The sequence below is a fragment of the Hetaerina americana genome, unplaced genomic scaffold (assembly GCF_022747635.1).
Source record: "Hetaerina americana unplaced genomic scaffold, ioHetAmer1.1.p SCAF_763, whole genome shotgun sequence".
NCBI classification, from domain to species: Eukaryota; Metazoa; Arthropoda; class Insecta; order Odonata; family Calopterygidae; genus Hetaerina; species Hetaerina americana.
The window spans coordinates 21,690-47,543 of NW_027287387.1; the positions used below are offsets into that span (position 1 = coordinate 21,690).

Below are 25,854 nucleotides of genomic sequence, written 5' to 3' on the forward strand. Positions count from 1 at the left end.
GTGTTTGTTTGCTGAAGGGCATTTTCATTCTGAATTGGTGGATTGGCTTGTAATTAACTCAATGATGTGGATAGCTTTGGGGTTAACTTCTACATTAGGCATAAAATAAATGTGAAATAGCCACATACTCTTTTATTTGGTTGATCAGATACACATTTTCATATAAAAGGAAATACATATTTAATGTCATTCATATACATATAAACATAAATTTGTACATTTGGTCATTTAGAAATTCCCGCATGAGAAATTCATTTGGACATTATGAACAAGTGCTACTGCCTCTCCCATTTTACTTCACCCATATTCTCACTGACACCCAATTCAAAAAATGCAAGTAGAATGCTTGGGAAAGGATTGACACACAAATATATAGTTTTCTAAGTTTGAAGGCGGAATTTTTTTAACAAATTGAAAGTGTAGAATTTATGCACTTCCAGATATGCATCTGCAATAATGATTTCCAAACTGGAAATCAAATGATACTTCAGGAAAGAGTTTCAAAAGCCATGGCAGTTGCCAATGGTCCATATTTTGAATTTGTAACTTATGAATTCAGTTAACAATTAAATTTTCTCCTTGGAGGATTTGACAATCTTATCCTTACACATTCAATTATTTCTTGATATTCTGAACAATAAAAGAGTGAACAGAACTAATTTTTCCGCATGAAAACAACACTTACTGGTGCCATCTTGTTAATGATGAAAGGTTTCAGGATGTACTTTAAGTTTTCGGAAAGAATCCATCAAATTCTGGATTTCTCTGTCGATATTTGAGATAAGATTTTCAATCTGTGGTTTGGAGTCCAAAATTTCAACAGTCTGGGTGTAGGCATTGTAGCGAACTCCAAAATGTCTTGGAATTGTTTGAGCATATTTTCTGAAAACAAAAATGCGACTAATGAATATCATAAAAAATTAAACAAGTTACATTTAATTATTATTCATTGAGTAAATATGCGAGGTTAGGACTTTCACCATTCCTTAAATCTTGTATTATATATATATATATATATATATATATATATATATATATATATATATATATATATATATACAATGTTTTTTGGTAGTTGTGTCCATCCAAAAACCTACCTAAACCGGTGGATTACCTTAAAAACAAAATATATATGTGTGTGTGTGTGTGTGTGTGTGTGTGTGTGTGTGTGTGTGTGTGTGTGTGTGTGTGTGTGTGTGTGTGTGCGTGTGTGTGTGCGTGTGTGTGCGTGTGTGTGTGTGTGTGGGTCGCGGTAGTCCAGTGGGTAGAGCATTGGACTGCTGACCAGCTGGTCCCAGGTTCGATTCCCAGGCAAGGCACTCTGGGCGCCTGCAGCTCCACCCAAGCTATGTGATTTTTCGGGTACCAGATCTTCCTGGGAAAACATAGCCGGCACAGGGAAAGGAACTGGCCCCCTACCCTGATGTGTGAATTTCACACGCTGTATAGGGCTTATTACTGGGTGAAACCTACCATCACTTACCAAACCGACCTTCGGGTTGATTTCTGTGTTTATGGTTTTTTATATATATTATTATTATTAGGTAACCTACCGGTTAAGGTAGGTTTTTGGATGGAAACAGCTACTAAATAAATAAATATTTTGCGACTCCTAACAAAACACAAAATCCAGTCTCCTACTCTATATCAGGTCCCTCTTCATCTCTGAGTACTTTCTTCCTCCCTTCATCCTGTCCAACATCCCTATCCTGTTCCTTCCCTTTCCTCGTTTGCCGAACATTCTCCTCTCAATCACAGTCTTCAACATCCCGCTGCCAGTCAATACCCCCTTCATCAACTTTTCCTACCTCCATAGGATTTCTCCCAACAAACCCCTCTCTTCGCCCACTATACCTAGTACTTCCTCGTTTGTTTCCTTCTCTGTCTATTTCACCTTCTCTATTCTTCTCCACAACCACATTTCAAAAGCATCCATTCTATGTCTATCCTCCTGATTCAATGACCATGTTTCCACGCTGTACAGAGCTATGCTCCATATCAAAGTTACTACGAGTCTTTTCTTAACATTCTTACTCAACGTCCCTGTCATCAACTTCCTCCTCCTTGTGCAAGCCTCTTTGCCTAGTGCAATTCTTCTCCTTACGTCCTTACTACTTTGACCATGTTGGTCCAAAACACTAATGAGATACGTAAACTGTTCTACCCGCTCTAGTTTTCGCCCTCCTATTTTAATGTTTATCTTAGCCTTCTTCTTTCTAGAAAATCGCATAACCTTTGTTTTATTAATATTGATTCTCATCCCATACCTGTCGCACTGAATTTCCAATTCACTCAGCAATGCTTGCAGCCCCTTGGCTGACTGACAAACTAAAGCTTGGTCATCTGCAAACCTAACTGATTTTACGAATTCCCCGACCACTTTCATTCCTACCTCCAGTTCTTCCCATGCCTCTTTAATCATTTCCTCTGCATCAGATTGAACAGCAACGGTGATAATGGGCAACCCTGCCTTACACCTCTTCCTAACACAGCCCATCCGGACTCCCCGTTCCCCACCCGCACCTGAGCAGTCTGAGACATGTACAGGTTGCGGATTAGCCTACTGTCCCTCTAATCTATTCCTATTTTCCTCAATGTACTCATAAGTTTTTCCCAATTCACCCTATCAAACGCTTTTTCGAAATATACGAAACAGGCAAATACCTCCTGGTTGTGTTCTATATTCCTCTCGATTAATAATCTCATTACTGCAATGGCATCACGCGTACCTCTCCCCTTCCTAAACCCAAACTGATCATTCCCTAAGTAATCATTTGCTCTACTCTCTATCCTTTCGTCAATGATCCTGAGAACTACTTTAACTGCGTGGGATATCAAACTTGTTGTCCTGTAGTCCTTACATGAAGTAGCCTTTACCTTTTTTGGAATAGGAACTAACCTTGATCTCACAAAGTCTTCCGGCCAGATGAAGGAATCTGGCCGGAATCTGGCCTAAGCTTTAACATTCCTTGATTGTTATGCCACTGAAAGGGAAGACTTTTGGATATCGATTGTGAATGGAGATGAGGCTTGGATTCAGAATGGCCTACCCAAAAAAGCAGCAATCACAACAATGGGTGCACAAAAATTCACCAGTGAAACCAAAAGAAACAAACAAACCTTCAACAATCATAATATTATGGCTACTGCATTTTGGGACCAAAGAGGTGTGTTGCTTGTTGAGTTCATGCAGATGGGGACAAGGTTTAATGCAGCTGTTTATTGTGGAACATTACAACATTTGCGCAGAGCCATTCAAAATAAAATAAGAGGCATGCTGACTTCCGGAAATGCTCTGATCCATAATGATACCCATCCTCATAGTTCTGGTGCAACCCAACGGCTGACTCCTTGGGGAGCAATTTCATAGGGACATTATTAATCACCCAGCATACAGTCCCAACGCATCGCCAAGTGACTTCCATCTCTTCCCTGAACTGAAGAAGTGGCTATAAGGGCAGGCACTTTCAAGCCAACGAGGAACTTCAAGACAACGTGAAGACTCATTTAAAGTCATTGGTGGCAGCATTTTATGAAGAGGGTGTTGTAAAGCTGTTCTATAAGTACGAACAATGCCTCAATTGTCAAGGTCATCATGTCAAAACATAACCATTATGTACATAAATTTTGGTAGTAAAATAATTTTTTAATATTTGCTTGTCTTTCTTTTATGGCACACCGGAGGTTGAAAAAAAACCACCCTTACAAAAGGGACTTTTTATCTGTTTCCATCAATGACCATTCCTATGTCAGCAGTGTGATGGGAAAAAATTGCAGGCACTGACTTAAAACCTACCTACTTTAAGAAAAGAGGAAATGGAATGAAATTCATTTTTGATAATTCAGTAATGGTATACTTTCGTTGAGACTTACATCATCTTTTCCTTAGCATCTTGGAAGCTTTCAGCCACAAAGTACGTTGGTTGATACTCTGTGATTGGATATTTCTGCAGAGCTGTGCGTGGGGGGTCAAATGGCCTCAGCTCAGCCTTCCCACTTAGGCAGTACTGCAACTCCCCAAAAGATGAAAGGAGGCCGGCTCCATATGCTTTAAGCTGCCCATCTTGTGTACACAATCCATATTCAACTGTAAACCAGTAGCACTAAAAGGGAAGACACCGCCAATAACTAATCATTCATCATGCATTCATTTCAATATAGAGTAGTCATAATGCACAGTGCAGTACATATTATAGTGCATGTGAGAATAATTTATCTCCAAGACACTTGAAATGTAGCCTGTTCAAAATATTTTTAAAGGGGTATATCTCAGCATAATTTAAATTAAAAATGGATAATATGATAAAATGTAAGCACTGATCTCATATATATATATATATATATATATATATATATATATATATATATATATATATATATATATTTGTGGGTCGTGGTAGTCTAGGGGGTAGAGCGTTGGACTGCTGATCAGAGGGTCCCGGGTTTGAGTCTCGCGCAAGGCACTCTGGGCACCTACAGCTCCACCGAAGCTTAAGTGATTTTTCAGGTACCAGAAAATCCTGGGAAACCATAACCGGCACAGGGAAAGGAACTGGCCCCCCTACCCTGATGTATGTATTTCACATGCCGTATAGGGCTTAGTACTGGGTGAACTCTACCATCACCTACTAAACCGACTTTCAGGTTGATTACTATGTTTATAATGTATATATATATATATATATATATATATATATATATATATATATATATATATATATATATATATATATATATATATATATATATGTATGTGTGTATGTGTGTGTGTGTGTGTGTGTGTGTCTGTGTCTGTGTGTGTGTATATAATATATATATATATATATATACACACACATATGAATATGTATGTGTATGGATCGCGGGTCCCAGGTTTGATTCCCGGGCAAGTCTCTGGGCACCTGCAGCTCCACTCAAGCTATGTGATTTTTTGTGTACCAGATCTTCCTGGCAAACCATAGCTGGCACAGGGAAAGGAACTGGCTCCCCTACCCTGATATTTGAATTTCACTCGCCATCGGGCTTGGTTCTGGGTGAACTCTACCATCACCTATCAAACCGACCTTATGGTTGATTACTGTGTTTATGGTTTATATATAAATTGATATTACATGTATATTATATTATAAACACAACAATCAACAGGTTTGGTAAGTGATGGTGGAGTTCACCCAGTACTGATGTGTGAATTTCACCCACTGGTGTACAAAGTTGACACATCAGGGTATGGGGACCGGTTTCTTTCTCTGTGCCAATTATGGTTTTCCAAGAAGATTTAGCACTCGAATAATCACGCATCTTGGGTGGAGCTAAAGGTGCCCAGAGAGGCTTCCCCAAAGTCAAACCTGGGCCAATACTCCAACCCTGAATTACCGCCTGCAGGGGTGAGTTTTTAAAATGCATTGATATTAGTATACTTTATGAAAAATTCAAGCCTAGATCCATTTAGTCCTGTCATCACTTAGAATGATATGACAGTCTTGAAATTTTTTATTTTTGGCGAGCTACATCCTGAAGAAATAATTAGGAAAGACTGGAAGAAAAATGTTGAGGTTCAAAATAAGGAAAAGCAAAGAGAGAAAGTTGCTTGGGGAAATTCAAACAGGGCAGAGAAATTTGGATGTAGGAAATAGATATTGAAAGGTAGTGGTACGTTGAAGGCTGTGATGGAAGGCGGAATGTTGTGGGAAAAGGGGCAGGGAAAGGAAGAGGGCAAACTTTTGTGGGCAGCATGAAATCAGACGGAAGTTGCAAAGAAATTAAGATAGAAGAAGGAAGTTCCTGTGATACTTAAATGTAAAAACTCATCGGGGTCATCCAAAACCAAACCCTTAAACTAGGTATAAACCTTGATTTGATTTTTTTGACCTACTGTTGACAGTCTCTCAGAAGGTGTCATATAGGAAGAGGTGAAGCAAAATAATCTCAATTAGGTGCTACACAGAGAATGGGAAACAGACAAGTGTGGGTCAAGAAGTTACCTTGATCAACAAAAGCAAATAACTTTCACCCACCCCCTACAACTATTTACTACACATGATTGACTGATTAATGTTTATTGATTCCTAAAATACATGTTTGTGCCCTTTGTGGAACAAAACATTTTAATTTTTCATTGCATTACTGCTGAATTTTTATCAAGTAATAATTGGAGTCATTATATACATTCTTTTAAAGTTTAATTATTTTCTATCTCATCTCCTTGAACGTAATAATTATGGATGTCTCATAGCAGAATATAGAACTGAATAGAAGTAGATCACATATGACAAATATAATATATCTCAAGAGTATTAATTGCGATAACTTAGATCAAACCTGTAAGCATGTACATAATGACAATGATGTAAGTCATTCCAAAGTAATTAATTCTCATTTCCAACTTAATCAGTAAAGCTATCAATAAGGTACAGAGGACACACAAAAACGAGCAGGATGGAAGAACTTGAAAATATTTTTGGTGTAAATACATAGAGTTTTAATAGGGAAAGATTTCATCTCAGTACTTCCTCGTACAATTGAATTTAATCATGCAATACCACTGTAATTCTTCCTTTTCAAAATAAAAAAACTTTGCACACTTATTTCTTGTTATCATGTGGAAAACTAAGGATGGCTGTTGTTGAGCATAAGATTTCATTTAGCTGAAAATAATAATTTTAATTTATGCAAATCACTGAGTAATGAAGGTATTTAACTTGATTTTTAAGGGGAGCGTTAAACCATAAATAGTATATTAAATTTTATTTTTATTAAATCACATCTGAGTCTGTTTCTGCTTTAAATTAGTTACCGTGGCAAGCTTCTCAATGTAGTCATCAGGAGCACCAAGAGAGGCAAGTCCAATTTCTTGTGAAAATTGAGCAAAGGATGGATCAGCCAGCAATGGAACGTGCCCAAGAAGCTCGTGGCACACATCAGGCTCTGGTGTGTAAAGAGGGCAGCTGGGATGGCGGATGTATTGAGTGGAGTGGAACACTCTGAACGCTAGTCCAGCTAAGAAGTCCCTTGATGAAAGAAGACCTGCTACAGGCCGCAGTGAAAATCCTGTGGAATCTAAGAAAAAAGTGTGTACCCCCTCTCATTAGAATTAGTGAAAAATGGGTCTATCAAAATCAATTGATTATGCCTTATGCCATCAACTCTTGAATACCTGTGACTAAGTTGAAAACATTTAGTAAACTACGTTTTGGGAGTTTTTGGCTGAATTTGATGGAAAGTTTCATCAAATCTTATTTTCCCTTCCTTACACATCATTTAATTGCATATTTCATTGTGAGTTTTTCAAAGCTCTCATTTCCATTGGAATTTAAGAGCAACTGCATGCAAGTATGAGAAACACAGATCCTAGTTTGACACCATACTCCAACTTTTCATGTCAATTGTAAATGGCATTTTAAAATGTAAACAGGCTTTTTTATTCCAGCAATCTTTTTTCTTTTAAAGTGATCACCACAAAACAATTGATCATTATTGCTAATACTAATATAATTATTTATAATGATGGAGGTTGATTGTTTTGAAAGATTGGGACATTGTTCTCTTTGCTCCCAAAAAAGTATTTTTCCTAACTTTTGTAATTGATTCCAATGGTTATACTTGCATTAATACGAGTATTTGGCATCAGTTTTCTAGCATTCAAATAACTTTTACCTTTTAGGAAGTCTGAAATATCCTGGAGCTGTGGGATATTATCCTCTCTGTATCCACAATTTTCAATAAGGAGAGGGAACACATGATTGTGCTCATGGCAAGCATGTGTTGGGTAGAGGCGAGTTAGTTCCCTGAACACCTTCCCCCAGGTTTCCACCTCTTCTGTTGTATAATCCACTCTTGGTAATGGCTCACCGCTATCAAAATAAAATTTAGACTATGAATGAGTTGGAGTGAAACACTTAATTGTCTAAATAACACATTATTTAAGGTAGTGAGTATGTATGTAGCCAAAAGTACTCCAAAATGCCAATCGGTATTTAATTGAGATGTATTAAATAATTATTTTGGATTGGTGGCAGTCTATGTAGTATTCTATTGAATCATCTTCCTCATGTTAAGGCATCTATTAATCATTGAGTAGTTAAATGAGCAAAATTGACTAAATTAATCTTATGATTGCTTCTTAAGTATTTCAAACGAATAAAATTAAAATATGTAAGTACTAATTTTATCTGCTAATGATTTTCAGAGAGTGATCATTATATTAACGTAATAATAACTTCTATATTTCAATCTCTCAGATACATTCATATCAGTTTTGGCGCAATTCTTTCTGATTTCGGGAGTAAAGCACTTTTGATATCAAAGGCAAAATTTCAAAACCTACTTATCAAAGACCTTCGAGTACCGGAGTCTGTAAAATGCTCATAATTAATAAATTAGCAATATTCCTAGTAATCTGCCATGCATCTGCATCCGGAAGCAAATTAACACATTTATCTCTAATTGTTTCTGAGGCCATTTACACTGTTCAAATAATAACCTTATAAGTTCAAACAGTATTGCAACTTCTTCTTGCAAATTGAGTAGCTTCAGGCATGATGTGGTGGAAGTGGAACATAATGAATAACTGATTAAAGCACTTTTCCACTTGATACTTTTTTTTTTTTATGACCTGGTTTCGATGTATTACATCATCATCAGGTCATCAGCCCTGATTATGATGTAATACATCGAAACCCAGTCGTAAAATAAAAATTTTTATCAAGTGGAAAAGTGCTTCAATCAGTTATTCATTAACTTATTCTTGCATTGACCTTATTACTTTGGTTGCCTTTATAGTTTTATCAACAGCAACTGTAGATAGTGCAAAAATGTAATTGATACGTTCAACTGATTAAAAATTTAGTAGTATAAGTTTAAGTGAGCTAAGGGAATTTTTCCTATATTTTCCATCTCTGATCATTTGTTGATGTGTATATGAATTTTTTTTAATATCTCAAAATATACTTCCAAAAGTAATGATCAAACATGCATCATTACTTGGCAAATTCCATAACAATTATATCAAATAAAAAAAATGGCCTTTCAATGTTCTGCTAAGACCTTTGGAGACTTGCAAAATTACCTCTCAGAAAAAATATTTCTGTCAACTCATAATGGCACTGTTTTTGCTATGAATTATGTTCAATGACATTAGCAAAATCCTTCATTGTACAATATGCCCATGTGATCTCTAATATGCTGTAACAAATATAATTTATGACATTGATTTCAATAATGCATTCCATATCTGCCTTGTTAATTTTTTCATCACTAAATTTCATATTGATGTAAACATTAATTTTGCAGTTCACCTAGAAGATTATACCACAGTTCATTCTCACACAATCAAGTGAACCCTTTATTTGCTAATCAAATGCACCAGCTAAACTCACTGTTTGTAATGATAAGCTAGGTCAGCAAAATATTTCCTCCTAGCTCTGTAGACTGGATCTGTGAATCCTGGATGATCGGCATCAAGCTCTGCACCATAGGACAGAATCTGGTTTGCAAACTTGTCAAGGTCTCTTATCCTCCTTGGAAACCAGGGTACAGTTCCTATGGAAAATCAACACTTTATTTACTAATCAGTATCGCTTATTGCCAGCAGCATATATACTGAACGCAGAAGAAAGACGAAACTTTGCTAATTCTCAGTTTATTATTTTTATTATTAGACAATCTTCCCGTTAAGGTAAGTTTTTGGATGGACAAAGCTACTAAATAAATAAATATTTTGTGATTCCTTACAAAATACAAAATCCAGTATCCTGCCATATATTAGACCCCACTTTCTCTCTGAGTACTTTCTTCTTCCCTTCATCCCATCCAACATCCCCATCCTGCTCCTTCCCTTTCCTTAATTGCCTATTATTCTCCCCTCTGTCAAAGTCTTCAACATCCCACTGCCGGTCAATACCCCCTTCATCCACTTTTCCTGCCTCCATAGGATTTCTCCCAAGAAGACCCACTCTTCGCCCACCATACCTAACACTTCCTCATTTGTTTTCTTCTCTGTCCATTTCAACCTTCTCCATTCTTCTCCAAACCCACATTTCAAAAGCCTCCAGTCTATGTCTATCCTCCTGCTTCAATGACCATGTTTCCGCGGCGCACATAGCTACGCTCCAAATCAAAATTTTTATGAGTCTTTTCTTAATATCCTTACTCAAGGCCCCCATCATCAAGGGCCTACCAAGGCCTCCTCCTTGTGAAAGCCTCTTTGCCTTCTCAATTCTTCTTCTTACGTCCTTACTACTTTGACTATGTTGGCCCAAAACACTTCTGAGATACATAAACTGTTCTACCTGCTCTACTTTTTACCCTCCAATTTTAATATTTAGCTTAGCCTTTTTCTTATGAGAAAATCGCATAACCTTTGTTTTATTAATATTGATTCTCATCCCATACCTGTTGCACTGAATTTCCAATTCACTCAGCAATGCTTGCAACCCCTTGGCAGACCCACAAACTAGAGCTTGGTCATCCGCGAACCTAACTTATTTTATGAATTCCCCCTCTTCCTAAAATTGCCCATCCGGACTCCCTGTTCCCCACTCGCACCTGAGCAGTCTGAGACATGTACAGGTACGGATTAGCCTCCTTTCCCTCCAATCTATTCCTATTTTCTGCAATATACTCATTAGTTTTTCCCAATTCACTCTATCAAACGCTTTTTCAAAATATACGAAACAGGCAAATACCTCCTGGTTGTGTTCTTTATTCTTCTCGATTAATAATCTCATTACTGCAATGGCATCATACGTACCTCTCCCCTTCCTAAACCCAAACTGATCATCCCCTAAGTAATCATTTGACCTACTCTCTATCCTTTTGTTTATGATCCTGAGAACTACTTTAGCTGCGTTGGATCTCAAACTTATTGTCCTATAGTCCTTTAATGATGTAGCCTTTGCCTCTTTTGGAATAGGAACTAAAACTGATCTCACAAAGTCTGACGGCCACATTCCTTCCTCATAGATACTACGAATGAGCCCATATAGCCTCTTCCTCCCACATTTTCCTAAGCATTTCAATAGTTCCGCGGGAATGTTATCCACCCCCATGGTCTTATTTAATTTCATCTCCCTTAATGACCTTTCTCTCTCATCATCTAGTATGCCTGGCGGCATACTAGATGATGAGAGAGGCATATACTTATCTTCCTCTACGTCATATTCTTTTTCAATGTCTAACTTTGTTGGTCAAAATTCTTTACCATAGAGTTCTTGTAAATATTCCTTCTATCTCTCTTTGATCTTTCCTGTGTCAACTATTATCTTACCCGCCTTATCTCTAACCAATAGCGTAGCTATCCCTTTCTTACTTCCCGATAAAAATTCAACTTTGCTGTACAGCGCACCGATTTCACCCTTCCTCTGCAGACTTTCTTAATCCTCGCACTGCCACTTTTACCATGCCTATTTTGCTTAATTTGTTGCCCGCCTCAATTTACTGTTTCATTCTTTGTTCTTCATTTTGCCTAATTCTGTATTTACATTCTTCCATTTTCACCGCTCATCCATCCTTGTAATCATCTCATCCGTGATCCATGGTTTCTTAGACCTTTTAGCGTTAACGGTTCCAATAGTGTCTTTTGCGGCTTTAGACAACCCTTTTTGAAACTTTCCCACTTTTCTACAATAGTAATTAGCTCTTTTCCATCCTCCATGAAGTCCTCTCCCGGCTTTTTGTACTCCTTCCTTTTAAAACCATATAATGCTTCTATATTCCATTTTCTAACCTGCCGCCCCTGCCTTATCTTTTTGAAATGGACGTTACATTTCATAAAAACTGAATTGTGGCCAGAGTCCGCATCCGCTCCCGGGAAGCTGTGCGAATTTATCACACTGTTCCTAAACCTGTGTCTAACCAGGATATAATCTAGCTGATACCTTTCTGAGTCACCTGGCATTTTCCATGTATACCTGCCATCTTTTGTGGTATATAAACCAAGTTTTGGTGATTACTAACCCCTGTCTCCTGCAGAACTCAACTGCTTTCTCTCCGCAGTCTTTCCTCGTGCCTAAACCGTGGTTCCAGACCTCATCACCATCTCTTCCTTCGCCTACCATCGCATTCCAATCCCCCATCACTATCAAATGTTTCCCTGCAGGAACACATGCGATTATGTCCTCTAACTGATCATATATCCTATCGACCTCTTCTTCCTTGTGGTTTCTTGGTGACATGTATACCTTAATTATAACCAAGTTGGTTGGTTCTGCTTTTATCTCTACTAGTAGTATACTATCCGTTACCTGCTCTATGTTGACTACGCTTCTTCCTACCTCTTCATTTAATACTATGGCAACCCCTCATTTGCTCTTGTCCCCGCCGCTGTATACTATATTATTCTATACCTATCACTCCAGTAATCCGCACTATCTTTCCATCTCACCTCGCATAGACCTAATATATCGATATTTCACCTTTCCATCTTTCGCTTAACATTCTCCAATTTCCCTGTCCTCATCATTGTCCCAACATTCCACGTTCCTATTCTAACTAATTTGGTCTTCTTCTCCTGCGTCTTCTGTCCTGCTGATGCTGGTTTTCCCTTGCAAGGGTTTCGTGGGTTGATGACCGCCAAAGCCTTGCCTCCCCTGCTGCCGGGCATGACACACGGCCGGTTGGGCCTAGCCTCATAGTTGCCAGGACTCAAAATCTCTGTTTTGTCCATGATTTAAGTCTTGGGAATGAAAAATTGAGGTGGTTTCCCGTTGCCTTCCTCAATAGTGTTTTTAATGTGACACCATCACTTACTGGCCGCCCCACTGGGGTCAGACGCCATTGCAGCTGCCTCACTGAGGAACAGACGCTGTGTGGACTACCTTTCGTCTGGCTCCTAACCTTCGACCTATCTGGCATGGATCACCCTACCAGGAGCAATTATTATTGCTCCCGGCAGCACAGCTCTAGGGGTCATCGGAACGCACAAGCCCTTCCACCACGTCAAGGTTGTAGTCCGGGGAGGATATTCTCAGTTTAGTTTTCAAGAAATAGCCCTAGTTAACACATGAGTGACGGATATCCCGTTAGAGCTGGAATGACCGCACAATCCAATCAGTCCATCCCCATGCGTCCAGATTGAAGGAAAAGATGTCCCATTGATTGGCAATGCTAAAGTACCTGACCCTGAAGAACATTCCCAAAAAGGGACATAAATCACCACTGGAGGACTAAATCTCTAAGATCGAATTTGAATAGCTACAACATTGACAGATGGAGACAGGACCTTGAAAAGTTCTGATGTGCATAGACATCTGTAGTTATTTTGCCTGAGTATGGTGTGACTTGCTGAATTTCTGAGATTGGAACATGCGTTCAAGAATGAAAATAACTTATTGTATTCTCCTTGAGACATGCTTGCATGTCATGCAAGCAAAAGGAATCGATACAAAAGATCAAGTGAGGATTCGAAGAGAGAAATATGTAAAGGCATATGCCTTTGTTCCCGGCTCAACTTTGTGGAAGTTTATGTTCATTGAATGAAAAACACAAGGTACCTTTCAACTGCTCTTTATTTACATACAACTAGTTTCATTGTCCTTCATTTAATGGGCATATACCTTCTTTATTAAGTAATAATCTGAAATAGCCTTATTTTCTTCCCTTACTTGAGATTTTCAAAAAGAATGCACTACAAATTTCCAATCCTTGTTAGAGGAAAATCCCCCTCTAGGCAGAAATTAAACCAACTACCTCTGGTTGGGCAGGTTAGAATGCTACCTGTCTCCATTGGGACCAAGGGGGTTTTCTATGGATTTTACAAGAACACTAACTAGATTACAAGAATTACCAGGTAATGAACAAACAAAGCTTTGAAGTGTTAACTCAGTTTTGAATTTTGATTTTACATCATTGTATTGGCATTGGGGAAACCACTGCTTATAGGAATGTGTTTAAATCATGGTATCCCTCCCATCTTATTTTTTTATTTAGATAGCTTTCATGCAATCTTGGCCGAAAAATTTGCATTGCTGATTGCTGTGCAAAGTTTCAGAGAATACTCTTTCCACTTTCCACGAATTTCTACTTTATCTTTATTCTTAGTATATAATAGTCCATACACAGCTAAAGTTGTTCTCAAGGTCATCAACATAAGGATGGAGAGTAGGGCAAATGATTACTCAAAGGATGATCAGTTTTAGTGCAGGAAGGGGAAAGGTACGCGTGATGTCTTTGCTGTAATGAGATCACTAATCAAAAGGAATGTAGAATAAAATCAGGACGTATTTAAAAAATAAAATTGTCTGAGGGGTCACTTTGTGGAAGCGATTCATATCGGAAAAGAAAGAAATACTTGGTTGTTCCACATATATTTTTTTTTTTATTAACACGACCTAGGTTTCGACTTACAAAGTCATCATCAGGTAAAGAACAGAAGACACAGGGCTTTATATAGTGGATAGAGAACTGGAGAGGGGAGGTGTTTGAGAAGAGGGAGGAGGGGAAAGAGAAAGGGAAATGGTGTGTAAGTTTGGGGGTATTTGACGTATTTGTTATTTCGTTGATTTTGAAAAGGCATTTGATGGAGTGAATTTGATTGGTGATTTCTTCAATATTGCAGAATATAGGAATAGATTGGAGGGACAGGGAGGCTAATCTGCAACCTGTACATGTTCCAGACTGTGCCGGTGTGAGTGGGAAACGGAGAGTCAAGATGGGCAGTGTTAGGAAGAGGTGTAAGGCAGGGTTGCCCATTATCACCATTGCTGTTCAACTTGCATGCAGAGGAAATGATTAAAGAGGCATGGGAAGAAATAGAGGTAGGAATGAAAGTGGGCGGGGAATTCGTAAAATCAGTTAGGTTTGCTGATGACCAAGCTTTAGTGTGTTAGTCAGCCAAGGGGCTGCAAGCATTGCTGAGTGAATTGGAAATTCAGTGCGACAGGTATGGGATGAGAATCAATATTAATAAAACAAAGGTTATGCGATTTTCTAGAAAGAAAAAGGCTAAGCTAAACATTAAAATAGGAGGGCAAAAACTAGTGCAAGTAGAATAGTTTACGTATCTAGGAAGTGTTTAGGAACAAAACATGGTCAAAGCAGTGGGAACATAAGAATAGAAGCTTTCACGAGGAGGAAGGAGTTGATTACAGGGACGGTGAGTAAGGATGTTAAGAAAAGACTTTGATATGCAGCGTAGCTCTGTACAGCGTGGAAACATGGTCATTTAAGCAGGAGGATAGCCATAGATTGGAGGATTTTGAAATTTGGGTGTGGAGAAGAAAGGAGAAGGTGAAATGGACAGAGAAGAAAACAAATACTTATCATGTTGAGGAAGGAAGGAGGAAGTACTAATTATGGTGAGCAAAGAGAGGGGTTTTTGGGAGACGAAGCTTAAGGAGGCAGGAAAAATGGATGTAGGGCGTATTGATTGGCAAAAGGAATCCTTAAAACCGTAATAGAGGAAAGTGGGCAGGGAATTCATAAAATCAGTTAGGTTCGCTGATGACCAAGCTTTAGTTTATCAGTCAGCCAAGGGGTGGCCAGCATTGCTTAGTGCATTGGAAGTTCAGTGCGACAGGTATGGGATGAGAATCAATGTTAATAAAACAAAGGTTATGCGATTTTCTTGAAAGAAAAAGGCTAAGATAAACATTAAAGTAGGAGGGCAAAAACTAGAGCAGGTAGAACAGTTTATGTATCCCGTGAGTGTTTTGGACCAACACGGTCAAAGTAGGAGGGACGTAAGGAGAAGAATTGTGCTAGGCAAAGAGGCTTTCACAAGGAGGAGGGAGTTGTTGACAGGGATGTTGAGTAAGAATGTTAAGAAAAGACTCGTAGTAACTTTGATATGGAGCATAGCTATGTACGGCGTGGAAACGTGGTCATTGAATCAGGAGGATAGACATAGACTGGATGCTTTTGAAATGTGGGTGTGAAGAAGAATGGAGAAGGTGAAATGGACCGAGAAGAAAACAAATGAGGAAGTATTTGGTATGGTGGGTGAAGAGAGGGGTTTGTTGGGAGAAATCCTATGGAGGCAGGAAAAGTGGATGAAGGGGATATTGACCGGCAGTGGGATGTTGGAGGCTGTAATAGAGGGGAGAATATTCAGCAAACAAGGAAAGGGAAGGAATAGGATAGGGATGTTGGGCGGGATGAAGGGAGGAAGGAAGTACTCAGAGATGAAGAGGGTCCTGTTGTAGAGTAGTGTGTTTTGTTAGGAGTCACAAAATATTTATTTAGTAGCTGTGTCCATTCAGAAACCTACCATAAACAGTAGATTAACTAATAATAATTAGAATATAGTATATCCATAAAAAATGGGACAACCTTTAAATTGGCTTTAATCCATGGGGAGATATATTTTTGGGAAACAAGAATAAGATGGATGACACACTTACTTCCCTCTTCCAAAAGAGAATCCCACAGTAACTGAAAAAGTGGCTAGATGGACAGCGGTTTCAAATAAACAAAGAGCTTCAAGACAACGTCAAGACTAATTTAAATTAATTTAAAGGCAACATATTTTGGAGAGGTTATTGTAAAGATTCTGTTAAGATACAAATAATTCCTGAATCATCAAAGTGATTTTGCATTTATTTGTTTTCATTTCATATTATTTTTTCTGTGATTTTAAAGCACCGTATAAGGACATTGAATCATCAAATTTATTTTTTTTTGGCCTTAGTCTAAAAACAGTACTTTTGGATCTTTACATTGCACTAAAAGCAGTGAAAACAAATGGAGACAATTACAAACACCCAAGCCCAAGGTGGAGGAAAACCCACCAAGACAGGACTCAAACCCATGACCCTTAGATTGGCAGACAAGGATGTTACCTCACTGCCACCAAGACCGGCAATGATCAGTTCAACAGTTTACCCTTCTAATTTTGTCTTTATTGACAGACCTGCTGAACTAGTGTGGGAATTGAATTACACAATCGATATTGCATTTTAAGTTGCATGATGCAATTGCTATGTAATGAGTTTAATATGTTGTTAAGAATTCAGGGGCGCTCCCATTCTAAGTCATTTTACACCAGTGTAAAAACATTTATTTTTGAAAAAGGCAGTTTTTCAGGGGCCAGGAGCATTTCTTGGATTTTGTTCATCTTCAAGAAACTGCTTGCTCAGATTGGTTCAAAGCGCTCAACATTCATTCGATTTGGGGTAAAAGTAAATTATAGATACAACTTGCTTTCACCATTTTTAACTGCATTTTCCAACTATGCATTTCCCTATTGACAGTTCATTGAAAGCACCACCAGTATTCTATGTGACAGGTAGCATTCCCTCACACAAGTATGTCAGTGTAGGTCCGTTCCCCTTTATTGATTAGTGTAATTTAATACGTTTACTAGCATTTAAATATGTGTATTAAAGTAATTAAATGTACTTTTAGTACATAAAATCTTTCAATGAGGACATCATTGGCAAAGCATCTAACAATGTTTTCTGTTTTAGAATAGATAAACATAATTTAGAATTGATACTTGTTGACAGACTAACTATCAATAAAGATGAGTCTTTTAGAGAGATATTTTATGGAATGAATTCCCAATTCTATGGAATAAATTTCTCGGGAATGGAAAATGTCTCGGGAAAACTAATTAATTTTTAGAGTTATTTCACTTTCTTTGTGTGCATATGTATTTTTCTTTGCGCATATTGATATACTATAAAAACTAGATTATCTAGATGTTGAAGTTTGAGAGAAATTAAAGTGCATTTAAGTTTTTATCAGCTGCTCCTGAACAATTCATTACTTAGGTCAGCACGGCATTGATGTGAAAAAAAATTAAGATTTTAACAGTTTAAGCACCAAAGATCAGAAATAGGATAAACTGGACCTGAATATACTTTTTATCCTTTTAGGTGAAGAGTACTGATTCAAATGATTGTATACTCTTAATACTGATTGATGTAATTCCAAATCCCAAGTGTTGTAAACATGACAATATCATATCCCTGCAATTCACTACACTAGAAATAATGATTTTTTAAGGTTTTATTTCTTTAATCTGCTGGAGATCTTTTGAGGGATTCCTCCACTTTGAGAGTGAATTTTTTACATGAGATTCTCTTATGATTTGGGTACGGATTGATTCTGGCCTGGGTGATTTTTTTAAATGGATTATTTTTTTTCATCTTTTATTCTGCTTCCGTAGGAAATCTTATAATGTCGTATCATTTTTAGCTGATTCATGACTGTGAGATTGTTCCCTCTTTTGCAACAATAAACCATAATATGGTAGTGGTATTTTACAGTCCAAAAGGAGCTAAGGAGAAAATTACTATTCCCATAGAACCTTTTACTTTAATTCTATGGGGTAAAATATTATTTTTACTTATAAAGCTTTAAAAACTTAAGTTAATACCCTTGTTAACTCCATGAAAACTTGTGTTGCATGATTCATAACCTTGGACTCAATATCATTTAGGATTGATAGGAATGGTAATTATTGCTTGTTGCCGCAGACAGTATTGACTGAATTGATGGATTCCCATGACAATTCCTCAGTAGTGTATATAGTATCTGCAGTGGCACACCAATAGGGAGCATTTCTAGTTTTTGATGAATAGTGTGCCAGAAAATGTATAAAAGGCCAAAACTAAATGTAGATTATGAGTAACCATCAGAGGGGCTTAGCCAGAAAGATTTTTCACTGTGTCGTTGCTCTTGTCTTTAATATTCGAAATAAAATTTAGATGCCAACAAAGTTAGATGAAAATACTTAAAGATAAACATTTATCTAAAAAACTGATATTTTTTTTCTCCAATAAGATTATGCTCATTAAAATGTACGCTAACATACACATTTAAAGACTCCTGTATTTTTTATCTTTTGCACTCCCATCTTTAAACCTTATTCTGCGTGATTTATTTTCTCGAGTTGGTAGCCCCAGGGTATCCTGCAGTCTGAGGATAATGCTTGACCTCCATTTCCTAGCTCTTGCTTCAATTTCCCTGCATTGACATTTGACATGCATGCGTGAATTTATTCCAAAGAATATCTGCAGAGATATTTTATGGAATGAATTCCCAATTCTATGGAATAAATTTCATTCATGTTAGCAAACTTTGAAGACTCCCAGAAATTGCGAGGCATGAATGGATTTTATCTAGTGTTGGTAGCGGATTACCCTCAATGTAATAAAGAGAATCTTTGGTAGAAGGGAGAAAGTAGTGGGGAAGTAGAAACTCGAGTCCCTGTAAAGAGTGCCAAATGTCCATATTCAATGCATTCTCTGACAGACGAGGTATGTACTTCAATGGAAGCGCTATCCTGCGTTGTACACTCGGACAAGGGTCGAGGTAGGTAACCCTAATTAGCTGGCCACCAAAGAAAATGGAATTCAGATCCTTGTCTTTGAGAGCTAACCCAGCAGACATCGTGGTAATCCAGTTCCAACAAGCTAATAGTCGCAATTTCTTGGTGTGCTAAATGCTGAGTATTTCACATACAAGGCGCAATATTTAAGACAGATATGAAGTCCCAAATTTCACTGAAGAGGCCAAATACGACGTTTTCGATTGAATAAGTTAGGATGTGATATTTCGTGGAATTATAATGTAATCTATAGGCTGATATAATATGAAAGTAACACTCGCGTGAGAGAGGACAGCCTTGGGCGTGGAGAAATTCGCCGATTGGAATATTCAAGGTCCGTAAATCTGAATTTCAGTCTGGTGTCAATTGTAATGCGTGTGACTCCGTGGCCTAAAACTCATCGTGATAGCGAGACGGAATGGACTTTTAACCTTGAACGAGCTCCTTATGTCACTTTAAAGCTTACGCAAATAATACGAACCATTAAGAAGATATACTGGCGATATTTTTCGAAAATCTTACAGAAACACCTTGATTGTTTAAATTGAAGTTGAAATAAATTTGTAATGTCGTTATAATTTCCAAAAATCTCTTCGTGTTTATGTTGATAAAATTACAATTTTAAGGCATTAAGTAATACCACCCAGCAGAAGATAGTTCGTAAGCATTCTATTGTCATTCTCTCTTCCGATTTAGATATATGATAAAATGCTAGTAAGACATTTGGGATGAAAAAATTTAACGCAATAAAAACAAGAGGGAGCAACAGAACCAAATCAGTGCGAAATACTGCTATTTCATAAGCCAATTCCCAGGGGAAACAGAATTGAAACTTTTGTTCTCACTCAAATTCTACACATAAACATAAGAAGTGATGCTTCCATCCTCATTTTTTTATTACTTACCCAAGTTATCTTTGTAGTTCCTCGTAATAATGTTGAAATATGAACATATTTCGCGCAGTTGCTCGATTCCTCGGTTCAAGTCCCCAGAAGTTGGATCACACTCCACCATAAACTCGTACCCTTCAGGAAATCGCTTCGAGAGACGAGACTCAATGTGGAGAAGATTTATGTGGTTATTCTGCGAGAAGAGATGAAACATTGTCGATGGATATCAATGTCACGATATGTACCTTTGAAACTCTTACCGTTCATAGTATATTTTGTGCGTTTTATTTAAGTATTTTGCTTTACTTTGAAGTCGGGAAACAGTTGATTAGGAATAATATATTACTCTAATTATATTGTGCATCATTCTTTGTCATGTACGAATGACGCATTCCATGCATATTTCACTCATGGGAGTGTAAAAGTACAGATGGTTAGCTAGAGCTTAAAACGTTATGCCATTTTGACAAAAAATACTGCCGCAATATATTGCCTTCAATAAATATAGGTTTTGCTTTAAACATGCATTACTGCAAAGTATGAAGACATTAGAAGTAAAAAGTAAGCACGGCAGACATCTTTATACCAGTGAAAATTTATCGCTGACCACTTTTGTCAAAAATCCGAAAAAATTATATTTTGAAAGATTGGAGAAAGTGGTGCTGCGCAATTTGATGCAACTTTTTCCGACATTTATTAATGCATGGCCCGAATGCGTCCATATTTTCATAAAATTTCGCATGAAACGACTCATTTACGTAAGAAAAAATAACATTCAAGTAAATTAAACAAAGATCAAACATATGACATTCTTACGTACGTGATTGGGCTTCTAAATAAATTGTTGTGCAACTTAAGACACCCGAAGACATTAAGCTCATTCGTGACGACAGAGCAGTTTTCATGGGACTATTTTTTTTGTGCACATGTTTCGTTGAATTCCACAGTTTTTCCTCGCTAAATTACATCCATCCAACTGAAAAGTTTTACTTTTTCCAACGTTTTCGAAACCCAGGTTCATTTTAGTATTGTTAAGTCACGATATAATGAGGTGAGTGTCTAGTTGTCTCAGCAGACGTAATTAATTTTTTCAAGTGCTCAGATGGGAGAATTATTATTGCACCGTCAGCTTCGCAACAAAATATCCATAATCTGAGAGAGACATCTTTGCCCGAAGTGAGATTCGAGCGGGGACGTCCGAGTCGGATGACTCAGTGTGGAAACTGATTCCGCCTTTCTCTTCGCGAACGTAGTGAAAGGCAAATGAAGGGGCGGATGTAGACCTGCACCCTTGCTTCATCCCTGAAATGAGCACCCTTGTGTTTCCATGGAAAAATCATTCAAATCTCTAATTTAAAAATAAGAAAACCTCTAAAAGAAATGCCAATAAAAAGTAAGCGGTTTAAACATTTTGCACAATATTTAGGCCAAATGGAAAAGAAATGGTAATTTATTAAAAGGTTTTACCACGCGTAAGAGAATTGTTTCATCAAGTTTCGAATTCTAGTGTCATGATATTGTTCTCTTTATGCATCAAATTGTTATTCATCAATTTGAAAAATCAAATGAACACAGATGCAGTGGATGGTGAGAAAGCACACCAAAGCGTGGTGAAGACGCGAGGTTTAGACCGAAGGTTCGTTTCTCGAAGCTCCTAGTCAGTTTACAAGTCCTCCGTAATCTGCAAACATATGCACATTGCTAATAAAGAGTGCAGTATTTGTTAATTTCCTTAATTAAATAGTGCGTGAATTTGAAAGTTTTACTCCAATTATCGACGGCTGTAATCAAAAAACTTGTAAATGAACTATCACGGGACAAACGCGGTCCAATCGAAAGGGGAGTGTTGGTCGGAAGATCTCTCCGCAGGTACAAATGAGCTGGCATCAACAAGGGCTGCAGTCAACCAATCTTCGCTTTGAAAAATTCTGATCAATACTAAATCATATCAAACAACGCCTATGTATCTTAAATGCCTTCTTATTACAAGCATGTCCCTTAGCTTAGCTTAATCAGCCGATCTTTTATGAGATCGTTTAACCCCCTTAGATGTCACCTCCTGAGAATCTCTCCGCAAATATGCACTAAGTTATAAAGTTTGGTCAGTGATAATACATACAGTTGGCATCCGTTTGCCCTTCCTTACACGCGAGTAATTTCGACACTTTTCCTTCTAGTCTATTTTATTTCCGAATATATTTTTCATGCCTGCCACGGAATTACGTTTCGATTTAAATAAGTCTAATGACCATCGATTCGTAATACTCATTGTGAAGCACTACTTTTGAACTCGACGAGGAGTCGAGTTTCTTGAATCACACACATGCAAGCGTGCTATCGAATTGCAAGCATCAAGAATTGCATCCATTGCAAGCATTTTGAATTAAAACTAACGAAATGCAGAAGCTGTCTTATTTATTTTAAGAAGAGTGTTACGGATTTTTTCATCAAACTTGACACTTTTACAGTAATAAATATTTGATATTTGTTTTTCATAATGTGCAATTTTTTCAAATCATTCATTTTTTACCGGAATTTTACTAGTGTTATCAAATGTCACCCGCAGCACTTTCACTTTACATGAGGATCATATATCATATAACCTTAAACAATAAACACAGTAATCAACCCGAAGGTCGGTTTGGTAGGTGATGGTAGAGTACACCTAGTACTAAGCCCGACAGCGTGTGAAATTCACTCATCAGGGTATTAAGGGGGGACCAGTTCCTTTCCCTGTTTGAACTCGACGAGTAGTCGAAGCACACTCATGGAAGCGTTCTATCGAATTGCCTAGTTTGAATTAAAACTAATGAAATGCAGAAGCTGTCGCTTATGGTTTCCCAGGGAGACCTAGTACCCGAAAAATCACATAGCTTGCGTGGAGCTGCCCAGAGAGGCTTGCCCGGGAATTGAACCAGGGACCCTCCGGTCGGCAGTCCAACGCTCTACCCCCTGGACTACCGCGACCCACGCTATACCTTATATGTATACTAAAGATACCTTCTGCTACTTCTGAACCTTGCGTCATTCTATTGATATTGGATCAAAGTGAAATATTCTGCTGTAACTAGTAGATACAGCTGGAATCGATGCATTGCCAAATAATGCCACACACTTATATATTTGAAGTGAGTAGAGTGGCATCTGTAAAATACATTGTAATACATTATTTGGGAAATCGATTATTTGATTTTATAAGCAAATATTAGGGGATTTTTTTTAATATTAGACGATTTATGAAAGCCTATTGGTTGTTTTAAATTTCTCAAACAATTGGAAACGTCTACATTTCCGACACTAGTTACACGACTATGCGTGAAAGAGGGTAAATGGAAAAACAACATCGTGCGTAATGATTTCGACCATATTAACATTCAAATCACTCCTTTTTGATTATATTACAGTCATCATAACTCTTATTGGGGTAAAATGCAGGATCTACACAGTCAATACAACAAGAAAGCACTGGATTAAAGAGCGAGTGCAAAGAGCAGAACCTATGTACGACTTCTATTTATATATATATATATATATATATATATATATATATATATATATATATATATATATATACATATGTATGTATATATATATATATATATATATATATGAATGTATATAGTGTGTGGCAGGAAACTGTTATATTAATTCAGTGTTTACGTAATCACTTCACCTGGACAAAAAATCCCAATTTAAAGGAAAGTACTGAATTTCTGATCTTTGTCGCCGCCATGCTATAATACTAGAATACTTAGCAGATTTAAAATGGACCGGAAAATGATCAAATTAATTATTCCTATTTTACTTAATTTTTTCTAACTGATGCCAATTTAAATCAGTTCTAATTAATTCACTGGCACTGTTTTAAAATTTTACATGAACAAGGACAAATAAGTAACCGTGAATGACCGAAAGGATCGAATTAGGGAAATCTATGAATAAACTTAAGCGATTAAAATTCGAAATAATTTTTTTTCACCTCGGTTTTTTTACAATTCCAATGACGTAGGTGGTAAAAATGAATCTTAAATACCAAGGTGAGAAATGATTCCGAACGATGGACCATGTGTATGGAATACACCTACCTGGAAGACTTTGAGGGCTTTGGCGAGTGCTCCAACTTCATCCTGGTCGTAAGGCGAGAAGATGAGGCAGGTGCTCTTCGAGGAATCGACACCTTCCTTGATGTAATTTCCTCCTCTCATGAGAGTTGGCTGCAGTCGAGGCGAAGGAGCAAAGAGAGACGAGAAGAAGATTAGAGGAGAGTTTGTTGGAGTCACAAATAAGTGCTGCAAGCAAATCAAATCTGTTCTCACAAAATGGAGTGGAGATAATGCACCCGTCAGTGATATCTTTTAGAGCTATGATCCCGATGTCATTACATATTCATATATTTTGTAGGGCTTTTGATTAATTTCACAATCCTACTATGTACAAAATCGTAAAATTAAATCAGCATAATTAACACGAAAGTTAACTATGAAAAGTACATGATGTTTTAATCAGTTGATAAAGCAGGAATGAAAGATTCAAAAGCATGTCGCGAGCACATTTAAGATTAATGTTTTTTTTCCAGGTCCAGGTTCTACTTGGAAATAGCTACAACGCTCTACATGCCAACGCAGCATATTGCAGTTATACTTTACACTTTATAATGCTTATGAGTCTGATTGTATACTTAATATACGTCATAAATATACATTTGAGTACCTTTTTAAGCTAAATATCTGCCTCCTGATGTAAATAAACCGTTATCCGGTGCCTATGTGTATTTTGTCTTTGAATCTCGCGATAAGAGAACGGCAGTGGAAAAACTCTTAGCGTGATGTTTGGAATTATGGTTGCGTCAATTACGTTTTAATTAGCTGAGGATCACAAGAGTCATGCCCTCGGGAGAGAAGATCGATTACTTTGTTACGACCAACGGATTTTACGAGCAATATCAATTCATATGATTAAAACGAAGAGGACTAATGAAAGGGAAGAGCAACGCTTTGTGAAATCCACCGCTTACGTTTTGCTTCCCCAACGGTCTCGGCATATTTAATCATCTACCGGTGAATTGCATAGGCGCATATTTTTGATTTCATGTAAAAGTGTCACCGAAGATGACAATATTTGTTCACACCCGGGCCGTTGAAATTGAAAGCTTGCAGTGAAATTCGCAATGTGCTATGCTTCAAACTCGAAATGAATCAAGTCCACCAATTGCGTTTAATTAAAATGGAACAAAGACCTTTGCCGATTGTCCACTAGGTGGCAGTGGGGACAACAATGTCTTCACACTGAGCCATTTTCATGCCACTGTTTCCTCGGGGAGTCTTCTCCCATCAAAATTCTTACCTCTTCTTCTGTTTGGTTCAAAGGCATTTCTGGATTTCCCATGCCGGCTCACTCGCAAGATGAATACAATAATGGACGGACGACGCAACGAGGTATCTACACAAACACTATATCAAGGTCGCCCGCCTGACGCCATGGGAGACAGGCTGCATCAAAACAAACAACTCGGGCGAAAACTGGGCAACTGACTGTTTTCTTCCCTCGCGCGCTCCGAGTGTATCTCCGTATATATATATAAATATATTGAGAGAGAGAGAGAGAGAGAAAGAGAGAGACGAGCAAGCGCGCTCGCACAAAAAAATAAACAGCAAAGTTTTTTCCCGGTGAATTCGATGGAATACTTCCTCCTTCGAT

At 37.7% G+C, this 25,854-nt stretch overlaps 1 protein-coding gene across 2 annotated transcripts; it reads right to left on the reverse strand.

Annotated features, from left to right (window-relative positions):
* Positions 1–117: 117 nt before the first annotated feature.
* On the reverse strand, positions 118–25,854 carry LOC139697443 (protein henna-like). 2 transcript variants are annotated; one of them, XM_071596165.1, is made up of 8 exons: positions 25,501–25,854; positions 24,243–24,371; positions 20,173–20,350; positions 9,375–9,537; positions 7,654–7,850; positions 6,794–7,056; positions 3,874–4,103; positions 118–882 (listed from the first exon to the last, which is right to left on the reverse strand). In XM_071596165.1, the coding sequence occupies exons 1-8, from the start codon at positions 25,540–25,542 to the stop codon at positions 699–701; spliced, it is 1,386 nt and encodes a 461-aa protein (XP_071452266.1). In that variant the 5' UTR covers positions 25,543–25,854; the 3' UTR covers positions 118–698. The 2 variants fall into 2 exon arrangements, with proteins under 2 accessions (XP_071452266.1, XP_071452267.1); XM_071596166.1 differs by lacking the exon at positions 25,501–25,854 and adding an exon at positions 25,172–25,269.